Source organism: Lepisosteus platostomus, chromosome 8 (genome assembly GCF_059453375.1).
Source record: "Lepisosteus platostomus isolate fLepPlt1 chromosome 8, fLepPlt1.hap1, whole genome shotgun sequence".
Classification (NCBI taxonomy): Eukaryota; Metazoa; Chordata; class Actinopteri; order Semionotiformes; family Lepisosteidae; genus Lepisosteus; species Lepisosteus platostomus.
The window spans coordinates 41,824,652-41,846,133 of record NC_142618.1 but is presented as its reverse complement, the minus strand read 5'-3'; the positions used below and the strand labels follow the sequence as shown (position 1 = coordinate 41,846,133).

General features: G+C 37.7%; 1 protein-coding gene and 1 long non-coding RNA gene across 2 annotated transcripts; one reads left to right on the top strand and one right to left on the bottom strand.

Annotated features, from left to right (window-relative positions):
- Positions 1-73: 73 nt before the first annotated feature.
- On the top strand, positions 74-15,004 carry LOC148657349 (transcriptional repressor NF-X1-like; the record flags this gene model as incomplete). Its single annotated transcript, XM_088643471.1, has 12 exons — positions 74-166; positions 3,034-3,064; positions 5,098-5,180; positions 6,012-6,120; positions 7,099-7,218; positions 8,826-8,905; positions 9,723-9,953; positions 10,516-10,589; positions 11,264-11,356; positions 12,169-12,267; positions 13,767-13,833; positions 14,441-15,004. Coding segments are annotated over 12 exons (1,230 nt in total), but the record flags the coding sequence as incomplete, so codon positions are not given.
- Positions 15,005-17,270: 2,266 nt separating this feature from the next.
- LOC148657348 (uncharacterized) lies at positions 17,271-18,197 on the bottom strand. Its single transcript, XR_015940939.1, has 2 exons — positions 18,027-18,197; positions 17,271-17,749 (listed from the first exon to the last, which is right to left on the bottom strand). It is a non-coding gene; the product is annotated as an uncharacterized LOC148657348 (long non-coding RNA).
- Positions 18,198-21,482: the final 3,285 nt, after the last annotated feature.

Here is a 21,482-nt window from a genome sequence, read left to right as displayed (position 1 = left end):
TGCGAGTCCTGCCCCCGTCTCCCCCAGGCTGTACGGACCTGTCCTTGCGGGCAGACTCCACTGCTTAAGTTGATGGAGCTGGGCTACTCTGAGCGCAGGAGCTGCACAGACGCAATCCCTTCTTGCGGGAAGACCTGTGGCAGGCCACTGCCCTGCGGCTCTGCAGGTGAGCGCTCTCGCGGCTCGTCCGGATCAGCTCTCTCCCCGCCGGTCCGGTCTTGATATCGGGTTAGTCTTCCCGATTCGCTCTCGTGTGGTGGAAGAGAACTGAAAGGGTCTTGAAGCTGAGCAAAACGAAACCGAAAACCTTGATTGCCTTTAGTTTGACTTTGAAGAAACAGTTTAAATAATTTAAGTTTTCTTCCTGATGCTGTACAATTCAAACTGAAGTTTTGTCTCGGATGCATAAATTGGTAGTTCGTGCAATACAATATTTGGAATACAGTATTTCTCTTGATAAGAAAATATCTGATCGTTTTTATGTGGAGAATGCAGTCCACCTATTTTCCTTACGTTTTATCTGAGTATGGAAGTAATGGCCTATTTAATACTTTATCCTTGCTTCAGCTTTAAACCACAGTCCTTTTCTCTTCATCTGGATTGTAGATTCCATTCATTTCTGTGAAAAACGTTTCCATGAAGATAGATGTGGTCCTTGTTCTCTGAATTCCATCATCAAATGCAGACGTGGCTTTAAAACCAAAGTGAACACATCCAAGACAAGTATAAACTACAAGGCTCTCCCTGAAAATAATGCCCCATATTAAAATAAAAAGATTTCTTACAGATAAATTTCTTTTTGCAAAATTTAAGAATATTCCTTCAGATCCCCTCAACAATTGTAGAATAATAACACTAAAATTTTATGAAACTTAGGATTTGTTTCTATCTTCTTTATCTGAAACAGTTTCCTCAAGTTAGTTTCTGTTAGCTTCAGGGCTAAAGATACAGTAGTAAGTTTAGCATTTTTTTGTACATTGAACATCAGAAGAAACCTACAGTATTGCTCCCTTTATGCTTGAAGACCTTTAGAAGAATAATTTATTCATATTTTACATATTGATTTCATTGTGTGTGTCATGATTAATTGTACATTCATGACTAACCTTCATACTTGAGTGACTTTGACTGTTATATAAGCCCTCATTTACATCTTCAATGAGAGTTGATTGGACAACGGTGACAGTTATTGGACTTTTTGAATGTCAAATCTGGTGAAAGAAAAAGCAAAGCAATGTGCCTTGTTTGTCAAGAGAACAGCACCTTTATGCCATTCATATACTGGAGCAACATCTCACGTTTGCTTGCAAGCAGTGGAACCAAGTCCTCTTCAGCATTATATTAAGTTTTTGTGTAGACCGCGCTCATGCACGTCAGCAGAACAACACATAAATTGTACAGACCAATTGATGGGCAGGTCAAAGTGTGGTGGTCTGGACAGGACTGTCAAATATCTACAGAACACAACTTGTAATTATTGATGGCAACCTCACTTCACAGGGCTCCTGTACATTGATATAGTCCTGTGCCCTGGCTTGTTTCACTTCCAGAGTCTTCCTAACATGACAGCATCCTCATCCTGTTTGTATAAGTCAAATATTCGTTTAGGGGTTCCAAACGCAATGGGACAGAATCCCACAAGACAGCATCTGCACCTCAGTGCTTGTGTTACTTCTAAAGGTGCCCACATGTACTATTAACTTTTGTAGATCAGTAGAGCCTCTGTTAATGAACACTGTTGATGACAAAAGTTAAAGGTATTATGTTGATGTGATCTCTGTCTAGTAAACTGTAAGTGCATTGGCTATAAAAGATTATTTTTATTATATGTTATTGTTACAAATGGGGGAGGGGGGTTACTAAAATGGTGAAAAGAGATTGTCTGAGCGGTTTAGTCAATAAGTGAAAAAATTCTTCATAAACCCCAACTTGTAAGTGATTTCACCAGAATATACCCAGGCGGTTGGTATAGTAGGAGGCACGTAAATTATTTCTCTGCCAGAGCTTTGTTGAGAAGAGCAATAATCCAGGTACACTTAGTTAAACAAATATTTATTACATTGAGGAGACAAACTACACTACACACACCAAAACATACAACACACAAGTTACCCTATGTACAATATTTACAAACCAGGCATTTCAGAGGCCTAACATTCTGGTCATCCAGAAAACCCCAGACTGCTACTAGTACTAAGCATGAAACCCTTAATGCCTACACATGAAATAATAAGAAATAAGCTGCCTCCTAACTAAATACAAAGCAACCTGCAGTTAAATGTCTCTTTCTCCACCCTGGATTGCCACAAAATAAATGGGAGCCTATATCCCTATCCATAAAAATGTACCCTACGCAGTAATGACATTTCTTACCTTTTACCCAGGAAGCCCAAGTTCTCTAAAAACACAGAATAGCAAGCTTTCTCTAACAAGGTTCAAATACTTACTGTAGCTCTAGTCAGGTTTTGTTTGGATGATCATGAAGTGGGGGTTCTCGCCTGGTGTCAACAACTCTGGACTCTTGTCTCTCCTCTCCTTCTTCGCTGCTTTCTATCCTTCCCTCCTCTTCTTGTTCCTTAATATGGTCTTTTATTGTGTTTCTGTACTCCTCATTGACAGTCATTACACCACAACTTACTTAGGTATACTAAGGTACACTTTAAAATTGTTTCTGCTCAAGGGACTCCCTAGACCTCAGCAAACACCATTTCTGCTTTGAAGTGAGAAGTGTTGAAAAACTTTATCTTTAAGTGTCACAAACTTTATCTGAAATCTGAGAGACATTTCTCTGTCACCTAAAGCTGTAACATTATTTTTGCTGATAATAACAAATGAACCTATTGTAGTTATAAGTGGCAAGTTTCTTTTAAAATATTTTGGAAGCTCCAAAAAGTAAAAATAGTTTTTATGTATAATTATGTGGGATTAAATGGCTGAAGAATGTTACTAGGATGTATGTCCGTGAAGAACTGTGCTTGGTTCACCAGCTGTAAAGTTCAGATATTCAGTAACACAGTTTCCTTTAATCTTCAGGAAGTTCCATGCTCCACCATCCAAAGTGAAGGTAAGCTTTTGTCCAGTGGATAAAGAAAATATTAGGTGTTTTGATTTACAAGTCTTTATGATGTATAACTGACAATTGATTTTTTTTCTGCTTTTTTTAGTATGGGGGACAAAGGGGCACTTTTAATATTATTAAATATATGTGTCAATGTGTACACATGTTTGTGAGAATCATTTCTTCAGGTTGTGGCTGAAGAAATGCTAAAGAGGTAGAGGTGGTGTCAATCTAATTTACGCACTAAAAGATGGAAACTCGTTTCACCTGAAAATGTGAACGACCTTGTTATGACAGCCTTGGAAACATACTGTACATAGAATTCTGGCTTAGATCTCAGCATTTTTTTAGCCCTGGAGATCTACATAATTATGTTGCCTGCTTTTTTGTTCAAATAATGAGCCGCGTGATAAATTTTTCAAAATGGTAGTTCTTTGCATGTTATCAAATGAATGATTATGAAATGATAATTCACTGCTTTGTAAAATATTTAGTAAGCTAGGGCTCTTGCATTGATTTTGTTACTTTATATATCTAATTTATTTTGAAGCTTAAAATAAGCAGATATTCATCCATTAAAATTAACCATCACCCTCAAAACAAACAGCATCAGTATAAGATGTATTTAAGTATAATAACACTTTAAAAATTTAAGAAATTATGAAGAATTGAAGAAGAAAACTAATCACCTAACATATTATCTGTTTTAACTTTATAAATCCTTACCAGTCAGTGATACCTCTGAGTCATTCTTAAATGAACATCACTTATCATCGACTGGCCTGTGCAGTCACAGTAGTACCTGCATCTCTCTCTAAGTCATGTTGCTTAGCTCTCTGTCTTCTGCAACTATCATAGAGTAGACTTAATCATCCATTAGATTTTTTTGTCAAAATGAGTATCCGTTTCTCACACGAGCAGGATAAAAACTTTGGTTATAATGAAATCAAACACAAAAGAGGTGCTTTATCTCTTCACTCTGTGGAGCCTTTAACATGTTTAACTATTAAATACTATAATATAGATATCATGTTTTCTAAGTGACACAGTGGTGTGGTATTTATCTCCGCTGCTTCTCAGTTCTTGGTTACTGGATTTGATTCTAGCCTGGGTCTCTGTGTGTGGAGCCTGCACGTCTCCATGTGTTTGTATAAGTCCTCACTTGCTTCTTCAGTTTCCCACCTTCCAAAGGCATAGACTAGATTAAAGGGGAACTGCAATGCTATATTTTTATATTTTGGGGTTAGAAAGAGCATTGATGAGTGCATTTCAAACCACATTAAAAGTAAGATGTACACAGTAACTTATAAAACCTACAAATTACATCATAAATTGACGAAATTTCCAAGTATTTACAGCACCATGTTCTGTGATTCAGAACAAGGCAACAAAAGTCCGGTGACATGATGTGGCCTTATTACATTGTAAAGAAGCACTTACTCTTGTGAGTAAATCTCTTTTAATCCAATAGAAATATTGATCTCAACTTTGTGATGGTTTTGTGAACAAATACTACTTTCTTGTTAACTCTGCATGCGGATCATGTTGGAAGATTACTGCAGTGAAATATCTGCTACTGTACTTATTTGCTCGTACATCACATTAGTCATTTCGGTGACTAGTGAGCAGGAAGGGTTGCATCACGTCGCAATTTGTAGGAACTCCTATGTGTGTTCGTGACTTTCACAAAGCTCACACTTTTGTACTTAATTCGAATTTTGTTAAATTGTTCTATAACATCAATAAATGTATTGTTTTTAAGGAGATTTAATAACCAGTCTGAGAAAGTGGGATCACAGTTCCCTTTAACTGGTGCGTATAGATTGTACCTCTGTGTATGTGTCTTGTGATGGGCTGGCTTCCTATCTAAGTGTGCCTTGTGCTTAGAAGAGTGTATTTGTATTGCTGCAACCCTTAGAAATAAACAGCTTTATTAGAATAGGAAGGTGGTTGAATCGTTTTTCTGTATTTTGAAGGTCTTCTGATTGCTTTACATTACTGTAAGTGATTACCCAGACACAACTCATCTCTCATTGCAGGTGAGTTTGTGTTTACTTGTGAGAAGCGGTGCAACAAAAAGCGTTCTTGTGGCCGACACAATTGTAATGAACTTTGCTGTATGGTGAGTGTAAAAGCATGATTGTATCATTGCAATGACATGTTTTAAATCCCAGATCTTGAACTGCAATGAACATAAAACACAGAGATAATCTCCTCAACGTATGAGCTGTACTCTTATTGGAATGCTTTCAATTAACTGCCCTGCAGATTTACTGATTACATTGTGTGCCAAGGTACAATGTGTAACCTCTTCTGTTTTTAGCTCAGATAGAGATCTGAGAGTTTGTAATAAATGAGAAACCTGTGTTATTGCCAGTGTTTGATTAAAATGGTTGTGTTGTAGAAACTTGGAAGCACTGGGAAAAGGGAGTGCTAAAATACGCAGGCTTCCCCCTCTTCTTTTCAAAGATACTTAATCATCACCATCTGAGACACCATCATCACATCTGCCTTTCACAGAAAATCTTGTATAGCCAAACTCTGAACAATGCAGCCAACTATCACTGCTCATTGTCCATCTGTACATCTTTGGTTTTCTTGACAGTAATAGTTCCTTTTTAGTCATAAAAGACATAGACATAAGGTCCTAGTGGTAATAAGCTTTTTGGTTTTGTTGAGACAGCTCTCCTCTACTTTTTACCCTATGAAGCTTGTGAAGCTGTGATGACATAAACTACATTGTGTTTACAATTAACTGTAGCTTCATTATTTGATATAAGCACTTGAAAATACAATTGGAATAATTAAGAGACCGTTTTTTCTGTGACGTCTTTTATGGGAATGGAATTAAGGTTGTTTTTATTTTATTTTTTCTTCCTGACATTGACAAGATTGGGGGATCAGTGGTTAAGTTTTGCTAAACACCTCTAACACCATTGTTTTCCCCTGACAGGACAGGGAGCACAAGTGCTCTCTGATCTGTGGGTATAAACTGAACTGCGGTCTGCACCGGTGCCAGGAGCCTTGCCACTGGGGAAACTGCCAGCACTGCTGGCAAACCAGTAAGTACTCGGCCCTCTTCTCTGCTGTCCAGTTGCCAAGCTTAAACAGTGGCACAGTGCAAAACCAGGACCCGCAAAGACACGTATTTCCTGATACAGGTATCGGCATTTCTCTACTGCTGTGCCCCGAGATGAATCAAGAGACAGGTGTAGTGATGTGATTGGTGGAGGAAGCTTACTGTATTTTCACAATTCAAAATTGTAACGGTAAATAGTGAGCATACACTAAGCTTCCTCTACCAATGCAGTTCCCCCCAGAGAAGTTTTGAATAAAACATAAAAACAAAGTGCTGAAAAATTCCTGAAGCACTGACATTTCACTACAACATGGACGATCCCTGAAATATATTAACAAAATCTAGTAGTATTTCTGATATCTATTTTCCCTCGACACTGATCCTGGGGGCATTTTGATGCTAAGTGCATCCCAGTCCATGCATGCACTACTCTTATGTTGTGCTCACAAGTTTTTTTTCTTTTGTGATTTGTTGTGTGTTTTCTCTGTGTTATGCTTAACCATAATGACAGGTTACCACTTTTTGTTTAGCAAAGTAAAATTTCAGGAAAGTGATGACTTCAATGAAGAAAATTACAGTTTTAGGTTGTATTGAAATATGGCAACTGTTTACCAAAGATACCTTCAATGCACCAATTTCTGTGCACACCATATTGAGGTTAGCCAAAAGACAACTCTTATTAGCTTAAATAATGCTTTGAAATTAAATGACTTGTGACAGATGCAATCCAAGGATTCAATCCAAGGAACTTGATTTTGCTAAAACTTCTTGTTTTTATGTGCAGAATGTAAATTAAGCCATCAGATCTGGCAAATCCTTGAGATTCTTGAATGACATGCTGTCCTACTCATTCAGTACAGTGCCTCTCTAATGGGTTGGGGGCCTGTGGTGTGCTCAAAATCAACCCCTGCTTCTGTTGCAACAAATGCCATCTCTAAGAAAAATGTTATTTCACTCTCAGGCTTTGTTGAACTGACATGCTATTGTGGAGAAACGGTAATCTACCCACCAATCTCCTGTGGTACAAAACCACCTGAATGCAAAAACCTTTGCACCAGAAAGCATGAATGTGATCATCCAGGTAAGACCAATCAATCTTATTCATTATTTCTATATTATAGTGTTACTATGTAGGAAACAGAGGAAAGGGAAATAAAGTTGAGGGGTAAGAAAACAATTCAAGGCATGTGAGGTCTTTATACTCTCTACTATAGCTCTGCTGGAAGAGCAATAAATCAAGTCAAAACTGAGGTCAAACAAATATGTATAGTAACAATAAGATAACACAACCAGACAACAGAAAACATTATACAACATGCAAAACTATGTGCTTCAGAGGCCTATTCTCCTGGAATCCTCCCCCTGTTACCTGAAACACTGCAACAGGCACCTTAACAGGCCAACAAGAGAAGAACCCTGTGCCCTAAATGAAAAATATAACCCTAAAACACCCTTTCTACAACATACAGTAGATGCCTTAAAGTGAATGGGAATCTGTCTGAGGATCCTACAATATGGCAGATTTGCTACATAAAAGGGGGAGTAAAGTCTGAATAATAAGGTTGAGATTACCTAGAAAGAAAGAATGCATGCCACAAGCTTAGAGGAAGAGGAGAGTGATAGTGTTCCTCTTTCTCCCTGTGCCCTCAGTTTCCCTGTCTTCTTTCTGTTTCCTCCTTGCTGTCTCTTTCCTGTCTTTTATGCTACATTCTATAGCTCTTGAAGGGTCAGGTGGTTTGCCAAGAAGTTAATTAACCAGAGTATATTACTAGAAGATCCTTTTTGATCATATTTTTTACTATGCTTATCCACAGCTAGGTAAATAACTCAAACAACATTTATCATTCCAAGACTCAAGTTCAAAAAGGTTTATTGGCATGACCAGTGAATTACAGTTGTTCCAAAGCAGATACAATTAAGAAAACATTTACAAATGTTTATAGTACAAGCATATTATCAGAAATTTACTTACAACACATCCCTCTCCGTTTAGCCTTTTGAGTAGCGCAATACCATCTGAACCAATTTTATACTTTCCCTAATGGTTATAATTATTGTAATTATTTTAAAATTGATTTAAGCGCATCTTTTTTTCCGACCTTAGGTAGAGTTGAGTGTATTGAATGTTTGCAAAGCAAGAATATTAAGAGTACTGAGGTATTTTAATGATCTAGCAAATTCAAAGATATACTGATGCTTTTGCATTGTTTTTTACTTAACTAAAACATGCTTTATGCTTTGTACTATTGAGATTGTATTATGGTGGTATCATGGCACTATATTAGAAGTTATTAGGAGTTAAGCTAATGACTTGTTGCAACCCAAAGGAAGTTATGTGATTATGCGAACAGTGAATAAGTACTTGTGCCGTCTTCTCTGGTTTATGTTTAAATAGGTAACCATACAGTTCAATGTTCCCTAGAACACTTAAGTTGGGATTTAAAAATTGGGTATTTCTGGTGGTTGATGATTCTGGAGTTTATTCATTTTCTTATGTGAAGACTTGTAATATCCAGCACCTCTTACTTTGTATAAGAGCCTGTAGGTATTTTAAGTTTGAACTGTATTGTGCTGTTACATAATAGAACCTTAACTGTGTTCATGTAACTGTCCTTCATCAGTTGGGTCTAAGATTGTTTCAGATGTACTTTAAAAAGATATGACTGTTCTTTTTTGTTCTTCCATTAGTGTTTCATAACTGTCACAGCGAGGAGACGTGCCCTCCTTGTACCTACCTCACCCAGAAATGGTGTATGGGAAACCATGAAGTGAGTAGATGAATGCAGTGTATGGTAGTGCTTTGTTTTTTAGAAACCTGTTTTATCTCAACACATTTTGGGTAATACAACACAAACTGTAATGACACAAAGCTGACTTCCTTTTAGCAGACTCTTATGAATATAACCCCCCTCTCACCTATAGAAAAATGCACTGATGAATATTTTTTAATTGTGCATATATTTATAGCCAGTGATCCTTATAAAATAGACTTTATCCTTAAAAATAGGCTTTGTTAATAGAATAATATACAATAAATTAAAACATACCAAAAATGAAACATAATCCCTTGAATAGTGCTGTGATGCAGTAGTACCATCAAAGATGATTGATGCAGCAATATCAGTGCTGTGTCCTGAGAGAGCTAGCACTGTTAAGATAAGATAGGATCACTTTATTGGCCATATACATTTTTTTGCATTAGGAATTTGTGTTTTCACATACCCCAACTTGCTCTCCATGAGACACGCAAACAGGGAGAGAAGCTTGGGGTCAGAGCACAGGGTCAGGCATTTATACTGCCCTTGGAGCAGTTGGGGTGAAGGGCCTTTGCTCAGGACCCCAACGGAGTAGGAGTCCTCTGCTGGCCACAGGATTTGTACCGGCAACTTTCCAGCCACAGGCACAGATCCTTAGCCACAGAGCCACCACACCGCTATTATTGCTACTGTTCCTTTTAAGATGCATGTGGTGGTGCTATAACACTACAAAATATTGCTTTGCTTGTCTGGCAAGTTCCTAGTTGTGCACTTGCAGTTAGCTTACTTGTGCAAATCATTGAGTGGATCTTCATCTGCATTTTTACAGCAAAGGAGCAATATTCCCTGTCACCTAACCGACATTTCCTGCGGCCTGACCTGTAACAAAGCTTTGCCATGTGGGATGCACAAGTGTCGAAGGATCTGCCACAGAGGGGAGTGCGTGACGGAGGAGCTCTGTAAACAGCCCTGTTCTACCGCGAGGCAGGAGTGTGGTCACCCATGTGCTGCACCGTGCCACCCAGACTCTCCCTGTCCACGGACACCCTGCCCTGCCAAGGTATTTCTGCAGTGGAGCCCGGAAAGGGGTGTATATTTTGGGAAAATTATTTTCAAACGCACTGGTCTAGTGAGCAGAGATTAAATAGGGAGTATCTTTGTTTAACATCCTTTTAATAAGTGGGTAGTACATTTTTTGGAGTGTGCTGTTTTATGGAATAGTTTTTTGCTCACATTTGTGAGTTTTAGTTTCCTATTTTCCTTGTGTTCCTTCTGCTGATTTTCTCGTCTCTCATTAGGTGCTGTTATAAAACTCTTTAACAATTTAGACTAAGTCCTTTAGGCTATTTAGACAAATTCCTGTACTGTTTTGCTTTGCTTGATTTTCTTCAATTGTTTAGAAAGCATTTGGACAGAGGATGTCAGGTAACCTAACCCACTATATTAATGTACTGGGAAAGACTGGAAGCTTGTGAAATCAGATGACAACTAATCCTTTACTACTAGTTAAAGAAGTCTTACTGTTTTCTTACTGTAAAGCCATAAATGCTGTATATGTCTATTTTTTGTAAATTCCTGACTACAAACCTTTGCTCTTAATTCTTCTTTGGCATCATTCTCAGGTGGCGCTTCAGTGCGATTGTGGGTGCAGAAAGGAGACCATGATTTGCTCTGAGGCCTCAAGTTCATACCAGAGGTGAGGATTAAAAATGACTTCCTCACTGATTGTCATCTTTTCTGAGCATTTTATTAACCTCCTCTATAATTAGGAGACATATTTAAAGTGGCTGGAGAGAGAGTCACTGGAGAGACTTTCTTTATTCCCTGGAGCCCTCTGGCACAGTATGGTGTGTTTAAGGTAATATGACAGAGTGCACTGACAGTCTGCTGCTCTTTATGTGGTGAATCATTACAATTGTCACAATCATGCTCTTTAACCCATCTCCAAATACAATAAGGTGCTGTTGCAGAAAGCATTGAAAAGCTTAAATCACCCCATGCAAAATATATTTAAGTTTAAAGTTGTTTGCGTTAGCTGTTGCTGTGCTTTGTCCTTTAACCAGCAAATATCATATGGTCTGTAAACCCTGTGTCCATCACATGAACACCAGAAAAATCCTGGAAGGAATTAATTACATGCTGATGTCTTATTGTAGATTATGGTTATACTTGGTATTACAAATGTTTCTGCAACAGAAAAACTGTGATTATTAATGTGTTTTCAGATTACCTTCTCTAAATGTAGATTATGCTAACCGTTCAATTGTAATCTGTACTTTTCCATACATACAGGTTTGTTGTAGATGGGAACTGCACAGAAAGTGTAAGACAATTTATTACTTTGAACTGCTTACTTTTTTCTTATTGTAGAATAACTGCTTTAGCCATGGCCAGCCGCCTTTCTGACCTGCAGCCTGGAGAAATTGGACAGCTGGTTACAAAGAAGGAAATGAAAAAAGCCAGGTATTGCATTATATTTCTGCCAGTGAATGTTTCTTGTGAGACTTGTAATCTGAAATAATTGAATTGCCAACACAAAATAAAAATGATGCTGATCCTTATGGTCCAGTTGCTAGCCAGTTAGTAGCCAGTTGCTGGCCCTGAGATTTAGGATTGTCCATCCTAAGCAGGGCCTCTTTGCTTTTCAGGTTTAGATTTCCATCCAAGCCCATTAAATGTATTTTGATATGTGCCTGAAGTTCAACCAATTTACTGAGAGGCGTTTAGGGCATAAGAAATAGAAAAATGCATCAAATGAATACTGGGCATTCGTCATGAATAGCGTGATCCAGTGTTATATTAATGCCTCTTGGTATATGTTATATGTATCGTATCATGCAAAATCTATTATAATTGAAATATTACAGCATCTTCCTAATTTTGCATGTAATTCATCTTTCATTTGTTTTGTTATTGACCTTTTTTAAAGGTCACATAAGAGCACATGCATCTGAAACCTGTAAATGTGTCTCCTGTTCTATGTTGTAGGTTGGAATGTGAAATACCTCTTTGACATACAGGATCTTCGCACTTTCTAGCTGGTTGAATAGGTTGTTAATGGAGATACCTGGCTGTGCAGTTCTGTCATGTTCACATGTCTGGGCTAGATTTCTAAATTTTAAGTCCTCCTAGTATAGAAACAGAGTAAACATGCTCTCACCAAGGGGCAGAGCTAGAAGTGACCCTATTCTAGCACATGGCAAGCTGTGCTTTAAATGTGAAGTTTTATGTTCAACTGTGGTGTGACTTCCTGACTTTCTCCCTCCGCCTGTAAGGCGCTTTGCTGAGGCTCTGCAGATAGACCAGAGTGCAGATCCTTTCAACAACTGCAACTCTTCCACCAAGTGTAGTAACAGCCTGAAGGATGATGCAAGGTGAGAAGTGACTGTAAATACTGTACCATTATTGTAAAACAATAAAAAATAAACTCCATATTTTTTAACATACCAGTGCTCATGGAAAAAAAATCCACACTTCATGCCAGTTAACACATTGTTATTTTGTTTAGGAACATTTCCTTCTTACTCATGTTTATGAGCTGTCGTACTTTTCCTTGAAGCCAATGAGAAAAGACTCTAAAAAGTGCAGAAAAGCCAGAACGTCAGACAGCAGATGAAGTTAAAATGCATTGTTCGCCAGTGAAATGTATAACGGTTCTGGTGAAGAGCTGCTTTGAATTGTGATCCTGGTGTTGCGACTACCTGCCATTTCTTTATCTCTCTCCCCATGCTAATACAGATATTGATATTATTCCGTTTTATCTGCGCACAGAACCTTAACCCTTAACCTGTTCTTTAACACACAAGGCTTTGCTGTTAAATGAGTTCAACCCTGATGTTGAGTTACTTATGTGGGCTAGTGCCAATTTATATTTGGCGCTAGCCTATTTGCTTTGTAGAAAAGTCCTGCTCTTCAGATGGTAGAGACAGGTTAGCAGTTTTTCACAAATCCTGTTTTCATCTGTGACTTCTGCCTACACCTTACTTTGAGAATTGGAATCCCTGTCTGGTCTGCTTTTTGCTGTGATGAGTATGCAGTATATCAAACCACTGTTTTTTAATATAATCTTTAGACTTGCAAAAGTGTTCAAAATAGTCGTTGTCTAGTCTTCTGCTTTTAAGGAATTTCAACATTTCCGCACTCCAATTTTGTAGCAGTTTTTCTCGTTCTGCTGGATTGTTTTGGTCTCACAGAGCATGTAATCTAATGTATGCTGGGTCTGTATATTATTGCATCAATGGTGGCCTGCAGATCTAACCATCTCAGATTTCCAGACCGTTCAATCCAAACGTAATTGCCCTTCTCTTCCAATATTTCCCAATTTCAAATCCCAGACTCCTGCCAGTTTACAGATACAGGGTGTGACTTGCTTGCTTGATGCCCATTTCAAAACTGTAGATTTTGGTTGAACAATACAGTAACACCCTAATATTCTTACTTCTGTTCTTCTGTTATACCAGCAGCTATGATAAAGCAGTTTTTAATATCATGTATTAACAGGCCTGGAAGCAGCATCAAAATTTAAGTAGGATGGTTCTAACTTCAACAAGCTTAGTTTTCTTTAACATCATAGAGAATGGTCAAGGTAATACTTGAGACCTTTTCTCAACCATCTACAGCATGTGATAAATCTACAAACAGATCTTTTCATTTTGATAACTTTGTGCTGAACAAATTAATATACAAAATAATATATTAATTATAATTAATGATATTATTGTGGACTGCTGACCTTATATATTATGTATAACTGTTAATCACGGTCAATCTTGGCAGATGCATACGTAAGACTAATATACATTTTTTATGATTTCCACAGTTTATTCACTGAGCTCTCCTCCATATTGTGATATTTTTTGCTTTGTCAATACAGGAACGACTTAAAGTTTGTAAGTGAAGTGGAGGAGGAAATGAAAAATGTAGTAGAACTGGCAAGTAAAGTAACAACAAAACTTTTGATACCTTTGCCTAAGTGGTCTAATATATTTATAAAGCTTTCTTTTCTACAGTAGAATTTTTATTGTTCCCATCCACAACTTAAATGTGCTGTCAGTAAAAAATTCAATAATTTATTGAATCTGGGTAAATGTTTAAAAGGTAACATACACTTGTGTAGGAATCAGTCACAGTTTTCTATTCGCTTTTCTCAGTCAAAAGAAAACTTACTTTTTCATGTGACTCCCACTTTGCAGTAGAAACATAAAATATGCAAGTGTTGGAATTCCTCATTACAAAGGATAATTGTAGTTCCTTAACCAGAAATGTTAAATTGTGGACTAAAATCTTCAGGTGACAGATAAAGCCAGAAATGTCAGAAGGCATCTTCATTTTTTAGATATTTAAATTAGAGACATGCTTCTGATCAAGTAATAATCATTTTAACACTTCTTACAGGTCATCCTGATTGTTTTGTAATACCCTTTTCAAATTAATTTTTCTGTCTGCTCATAAGATTTAATCTCTTTCAAAGGCTATAATTAAATGAAAATTGTAAGGTTTTAATATTAATGTTATATGTTTAATATTAATGTAATTCATATGTTTTAGGGAAAGCAAACAAAAAGGAGCCATTGCTTCCCTCCAATGAACAGAGAGCATCGCAAGATCATCCATGAATTGGCGGAAGTCTATGGGATTGAGAGTGTGAGCTATGACAGTGAACCAAAGCGCAATGTAGTTATTACAGCAGTGAGGTGAGACTTCAGTGCATCAGTCCGTTTAACATTTTCAAGAAAATAGTGATCTCTTCCTGCTCTAGGGAGTCCAATATTCCTTCGCCATTCTTATTCTCTGAGCGGAGAGGTGGCTCTGTGATTAAGGATCTGCACCTGTGGCAGGAAGGTTGCCGGTACAAATCCTGTGGCCAGCAGAGGAATCCTACTCCGTTGGGCTCCTGAGCAAGGTCCTTAATCCCAGCTGCTCCAGGGACGCTGTACAATGGCTGACCCTGCGCTCTGACCCCAAGCTTCTCTCCCTGTCTGTGTGTCTCATGGAGAGCAACTTGGGTATGCTAAAAATATGAATTCCTAATGCAAGAAATTGTATATGACCAATAAAATGATCTTATCCATAGCGTATGGATATCTGCAAAAGAAACCCAAATTTATAGTAGCAGAGCAGTGTTTTTCATAACATCTCTGTATCATCCTTTATCTGAACTACAGTATAGCATGTAGGAATGAAATGGTTAAGCACAGTTTGTCCCAAAGAATGCCTTGATGTAATCTTTTATCCAGCACTCTGTCAGGATGAGACTGAGTAAGTGGGTTGCCCCCAAATATACATTTCCCATGGGCTTACCTGAAATGACAACCTTCAAGCACAATAATACTCATGTTGAGTCTTCATGCTGCTTGCTTAACAGTTGATTAATTGCAAAATGGGAAGAGAGAGTTATGCCACGGATGCCCTTATCACCAGATAAGGAGTCCCGCTGAATGTCTATGGGAATTGTTGTGACCATATACATCCTCTAGAGCTCAGAGACCAGTGAAAAGGCATACAGTATATTTGTCCAGTCTTATGAGAGAAATAGGGCAGAATCCCAGAAGACAAGCATCAGCAATCTGTTGCAAACATGTCGCAGATGTACAGCTTGAATGGCTTCCAGCAGTGGCCACATTTACTGCTAGCCTGTGACTTTCAGAGGAGATGCTTTTGATGACAAATGTTGATGACAAATGTTAATCGGCATAATCGAATCTATTCAATTGTAGTGTACCTGCTAGAAAATAGATTGTCATTTTTCTGACATGAATGTGTTGCAATAATAAGTCAGACTGCCAGCAGCCATGTCACCCTGCAGCTCTCAACTGGCTACCCACTGAAGCTAAGCAGGGTTGAGCCTGCTCCGTACCAGTACCTGCTGGGAAGCTATGGTTGCTGCTGGAAGTGGTGTTAGTTGGGACCGGGGGGGGCGCCCACCCTGCAGTCTGTGTGGGTCCTAATGCCCCGGTATACTGTAGTAGCGGGGACACCATACTGTAGTGGGCGCCGTCTTTCGGATGAGACATTAAACCGAGATCCTGACTCTCAGTGGTCATTGTATTTGTCTGTATCTAAAATAACAGAAATGGCCAGTTATTGCTATTTTGGTTTTGTTTTTTTACAAAATCTTTGGTGGAAGAAATACACTTTCATTTTAGCCATGCAATGGAAACATATTTGCACCCAAATGTTATATGGCTAACGTTCTAATTTATAGTGACTATTGATATTGGAGACGTAAATGAGTTTGGCAAGTGCTGTGTTGAGTAGTGCTCACTAAGTGTGCAGTGCTTTTTGGACCATACCTATGAATCCCTTTATTTTGTGAAATTACAAAATAGTCCATTCAAATTGTTTTAAACATAATATTTTACTAAAAACCTGAATGTTCAAGCTGTGGATTTTTATGGGAAGGATCAGTTACTAAATGTCTATAAAGACTAAAACTGAAATATGTCTATTGTATTAGTATAAAGTTTTCAAGTCTCTGGAGATTCTCAGAAATATTCAAGTCAAAATATTGACTGGGCCATTCAAGGACAATTACTGTTATTTTCTATTAAAAGTCTCATTTAGATTTGGCCTTGTGCTTTGGGTTGTCGTCTTGCTGAATGGTGAATTTTCATTCCATTTTTAACTGTAGCAGACTGAAACCGTTTTTCCCTGAGTGTTTGCCTGGACTTTGCTTCACCAGTTTTTTCTTCAGTCCTAACAACCTTTCCAGTCTATTAAAGATTGAGTAGACTGTGCTCATGGGTATACTCAGAGACTGATAATATTTTTGTTTCCTTCTCTTGATCTTTGCTTTTCAATGACTTTATTATCCTAAACTTGCTTTGAAAGCTCCTTTTTGTCTTCATGGTTGAATCTGTGGCTTGACATGCTCTACCTGACCAAGGAACCTGACCGAGATAGGTGTTATTTTGAAATAATGCACACAGACACTCAGATAATTCTGTGGCTTGTTAAGGTAATACTGTGCACCTATTCGGTGACTTTTCCATTTTTCTTTAAGGTAGAAATAATATTTGTAAATGCCAATGTGATCCATGAAAATGCCATGACAAGTTTTTAGGCAAAATGTAAAAACTGCATAAGGGTCTGCATACCTTTGCAAGACACAGCAATTTTCATTATTTTGTTCATCACTAGTAATACTGGAAAAGCTTAAATAGGATCATATTAAAACAAAATGTTTTGGATAATCTGGTCATGTCTTCTGATAGTGATGTACACTATCATTGTACAACTTAACAGATCACAATCTTTTTAGTTCTTCAGGGTTAATCCTCCTCATAGAATTGTAACATTTGTCTCTGATTATCTACACCATTTGGTAACCTACAGCTCTTAAATATATAGAAAGATATAAGAAAACGAATATACAATGCACTCTGGCCTAGTTCATTTTATTGATCTTTTCTCTGTTAGCCTAATATATATTTTAATGTAAATACAACAGTGTGAAAAGTCATAGGTCCTGCATTCTTTAGTCTTTATACAGCTTTTTGGCCTTTAACACTTTGGGCACATAAACATTGATATCAGCTCATTAAATCTCATGAGCACAGACATCCTTATGACTGTCAGTTTGTCTTCAGGCACCTATGGTCTTTTTTGAAATTCCAATATGCTGTACCTTTGATCTTCAAGCAAAGTGTGTAAAATATGTTCTGATAGACTAATTTGATCTCTCTGTTAATCTGATAAGGAACATCTTTAAGGCTAAAGGTGTCTTTTTAACAGCAAGAAGTTGCTGTGAATTTTGAGAATTAACGTTTTGCATTTGCAATGGACTGGCGTCCCATCCAGGAAGTACTCTTCCTTGCACCCATTGCTTGCCAGGATAGACTCCAGCTCCCCACCACCCTGAATTGGAAGAAGCGGTTAGGAAATGTGTGAATGGATTATTTTGCATGATCAAAATCCCAGATCAGGCATCCCTCATTTTATGCGAGGGTTACGTCCGCAAAAACCTTGCAAAAAGGGAAATCGCTTAAAGCAGTACCTTAAACCTGCAGGAAAAGGGGGTTGCGTGGAACGGTGTTCCAATTGTGTTTTTCATGCTAACATACATTAAGAATTAAAACTAAACTTGATATATTATTTGGGATATTATTTTAACTAAAAATAAATCAACACTCACCAAAATGGGCAGACAGTAAGGCTCAAGGGAACGAGATGTTGGTGCTGATGGTTGATGATTACATAGTAGAGTAAGTTCCGGATTCTGCTGTCAGCATAGGGTCCTGAATGACGCATTGTGACACACAGCAGCTCAGAGCCTATTCTGGATCCACAGTGTGCAAGGTGGGACTATACACAACCGCTCAGGGACAATTTAGAGACACCTGTTAGACACCTGGCAGCCTGTTTTTGGAAGGTGGGTACAGTAGAAAACTGAGCATTTGGTGAAAGCCTGGTGATGATCTTGGAGAGAATGAGTAAACTTTACACAGAAAGCATCTGTCTGGAAGTTGGGAAATGAGCCCTGTGAAGCAGAAGTCTTAACAAAAAAAGATGTAAAAAATGTATCGTGTTACTCCTTAAGAGGTTTCTGGCTGAGCAAGCAGAAATCTCTTTCCATCACTCTCTGTACCTCATAACATAATATTCTGCCACAAAATACTGTGGGTTCAGTTCCAGGAAGCATTGGGCAGCGCAATTGTTTATTTGTTGATTGAAATCAGAGGTTTGTGTTTTCACTGTTGTCTGTAAATAATGATGCATTTGTTTACAGTCATGACACTTGTTGATGAGGCAACGGTCAAGACCTGCTGAGTAAAAGCAGAGCAGAGTTGTTTTTTTATTTATTTCCTGAAGTGTTTTAACTATAAACACTGGAACCACCCTGGATTCTTAGGATTTCACCTGTGCGAGGAATGTGCAAAGGTCTCCAACTGGCTTGCGTGACCTGCAGATCTTCACACAAGGCTTAGTTCCTGACTGAGCAAATAGCAAATCGGTCACACATTTCTAAACTACAAACTGATTTTTGAATTTTCCGTTGGATACCAACTTTTTAAAAAGGCATTTGACACCTTTCATTCAATATCTTTATTCGTCAGCTCAATTTTGTGTTATATTTTCCTGTAGTGTAAATGCTTTACTTTTTGTACCCTTTTTGTCAACCTCATCAACCCTTGACAGAACCCGGCTTTTTCAATGACCAGCAGTTTATGGATGCTGTTTTCTGTAAGACATTCATGGTATTAGTATTTTTGTTGTTGTATTACAGCTGAATTTAAAACATTAATTTAATATTATTCTAGAAGTTAAAATTCACTCTCCCACCCCCAGCACAGAGACCTTATACAGATACAGCTACCCTTCACACAATTACACATATACTGTAACTATTCCCATTTATACAGCACAGTGAGATTTGAATTAAATATAAACACTGGGCTTTCACATCGTCAGACTACTCGTTTAAGAAAGAAGTCACCAAAATTACACCAATAATACATCTGAAATGTAAGCTGTAAGTTGGGCAATGTTTTGCATGAAAACCCCCAAAACATAAATAATAAGCTCATCACAGCAATATATAACAAAATTCACAAGAATGCATAGATATCTAGTGATTAAAAGATCTTCGCATTTAACTAATCTATTTTTTGACAACTTGATTTTTTGCACTAGCAAAATAAAAGGCTAAGGTTACTTCCCTGGTCTACTAAATAAAAAAAAATAAAAAAAATAACATTATGCAACATTGTGCATAATGTTTTTTAAGCAGTGAAGAATATTTTATTGCAGGTATCATGTAAAGAATGATAATTAGGTGGTCTTCACAGTCTGGGACTAGACCAGGAGTTATGTACAAAGCATTTTGCTGTCAAGTGTCAAAATCATACTCACTGTCGAGTGCTGGTGATGTCTTGTTTTCACTACTGGGACTGCTTCCTTTATCACACGGTTTTAAATGAATCGATGAAAACACAAATTATGCATAACCAAATGAGTTAAGGAGGGCTGCGTCCAGTAGCTTCAGTTGTTTAAATGACATAGGCAAGGCATTCCAAACTTCCAGCTTGTACATGAAGATTCTAACAGAGTCTCGTGGAATTTTATCAAAGAAGAGCCAGGAGAGGTATTCTCATTCACTCAGTAAGGTCTTTATTCATATTGCAATATGGGAGCCCTGCTGTCACTCTGGACAGTGCGTCAGAGACTCAATTTGTTACAAGCAGTACAGGGTTTTTATAAGACGTTGCACTGTAAAAAAGCTCAGCGCTTTGTCCCTTTTAACACTTCCCCTTTCCCTAAGACAAAACAGATTACATCATAAAACGAAAGAAGTAGCACCACTAGGTTATCAGTTACTTTCAGCTAACCTGATGACCTAAACAGCATATATTGTTTTGGTACATTGTTTTCTAAAGTAACCTAAACAGTGTACTTTGTTGACGCACTGTTTTCTAAAATTCTGCACGTACTGTAGCACAGCAGTTACATCCTTGAAATATATTTTCTAAAAGCACCAATATATTTTTTGCAAAGCTCTCTACATTTTAAGAATCAATTTACTTATTAGATTTCCATTTCAGTACCTTAATATGTTTCAGTCACTCAGGGATTACAAAGATCAGAGTTAATAACTTAAAAGTTAAAAAACACTTTGACTATATTGTGTCACATTCTACGTTCTATCAGTCTCATATAGTTAAAACACTTTTATATTCTCAGACACTAGTAAATATGCATTTACTATTGTGAACTAAACATCAAATGCGTTTGGGGTAACAGTTCAGATCTTGAGAATTAGGATGTTAATAATGAAATAATACTCAACAATCTGTTGGCCAAATGTCCTTGATGAGTTTAAACTTTGATCTGGTAAATAAAGCTGGCTGGGTTTCTGTATCAGGTTCTCTGTGCTGGGAGGGTCCTGATGCAGACAGAGAAGAGAGAGAAAGTTTTGCCTGGCGTTGCCTAGCAGCTTGCATTGGTTAGGCTGCTACTGTACCTCTGCCAAAGTAGCATCTTGCAGTTTGTCTTCTTGAGATACAAGTTAGTCAAAATGGGAACTCAGCTCACCTTGGATATACAGTAGCTTTGCTAAAAATATTCTAGGATATTCTGGATGTTGACAAAAAGGAGTCAAACTTTCTAATTTCGGTGATCAGGCACAAATAACAGTGGGTTCATAAGCACAAGATTTATCTGTTTCAAGGAGAATATCTTGGATAGAATTCTGCACTTTACTGACTCACTCTCCTGGCATGGCTTCTTGAACAAAAGTTTAAGTCAGACAGCTTGCAGTTGGAAAATTCAGATTGCCAGTTAGATTGAAAGTTAGATTTAAAGATTATTGTCCACTGCTGTGGAAATTTGTCTTTGGCTTCTCCCTTAGAAATACAAAACACACAAGCAAAACATAAGTGTCACATAAAATCACATTAAATCACAACAACAATATGTGATACCTAAATAAGTAGATAAATAAATAGGTAGTGGTGGGACTACATGTATAGCTCATACATTCATTGAGTAGTTGATCAAGTTGAGTAGTTGAGTAGTTGGGGCTGCTATTTTCCAATTATTTTTTCTGCCACAATACTGGACAGTTTTGTTTTGTTTTTCAACCCCATGTTTC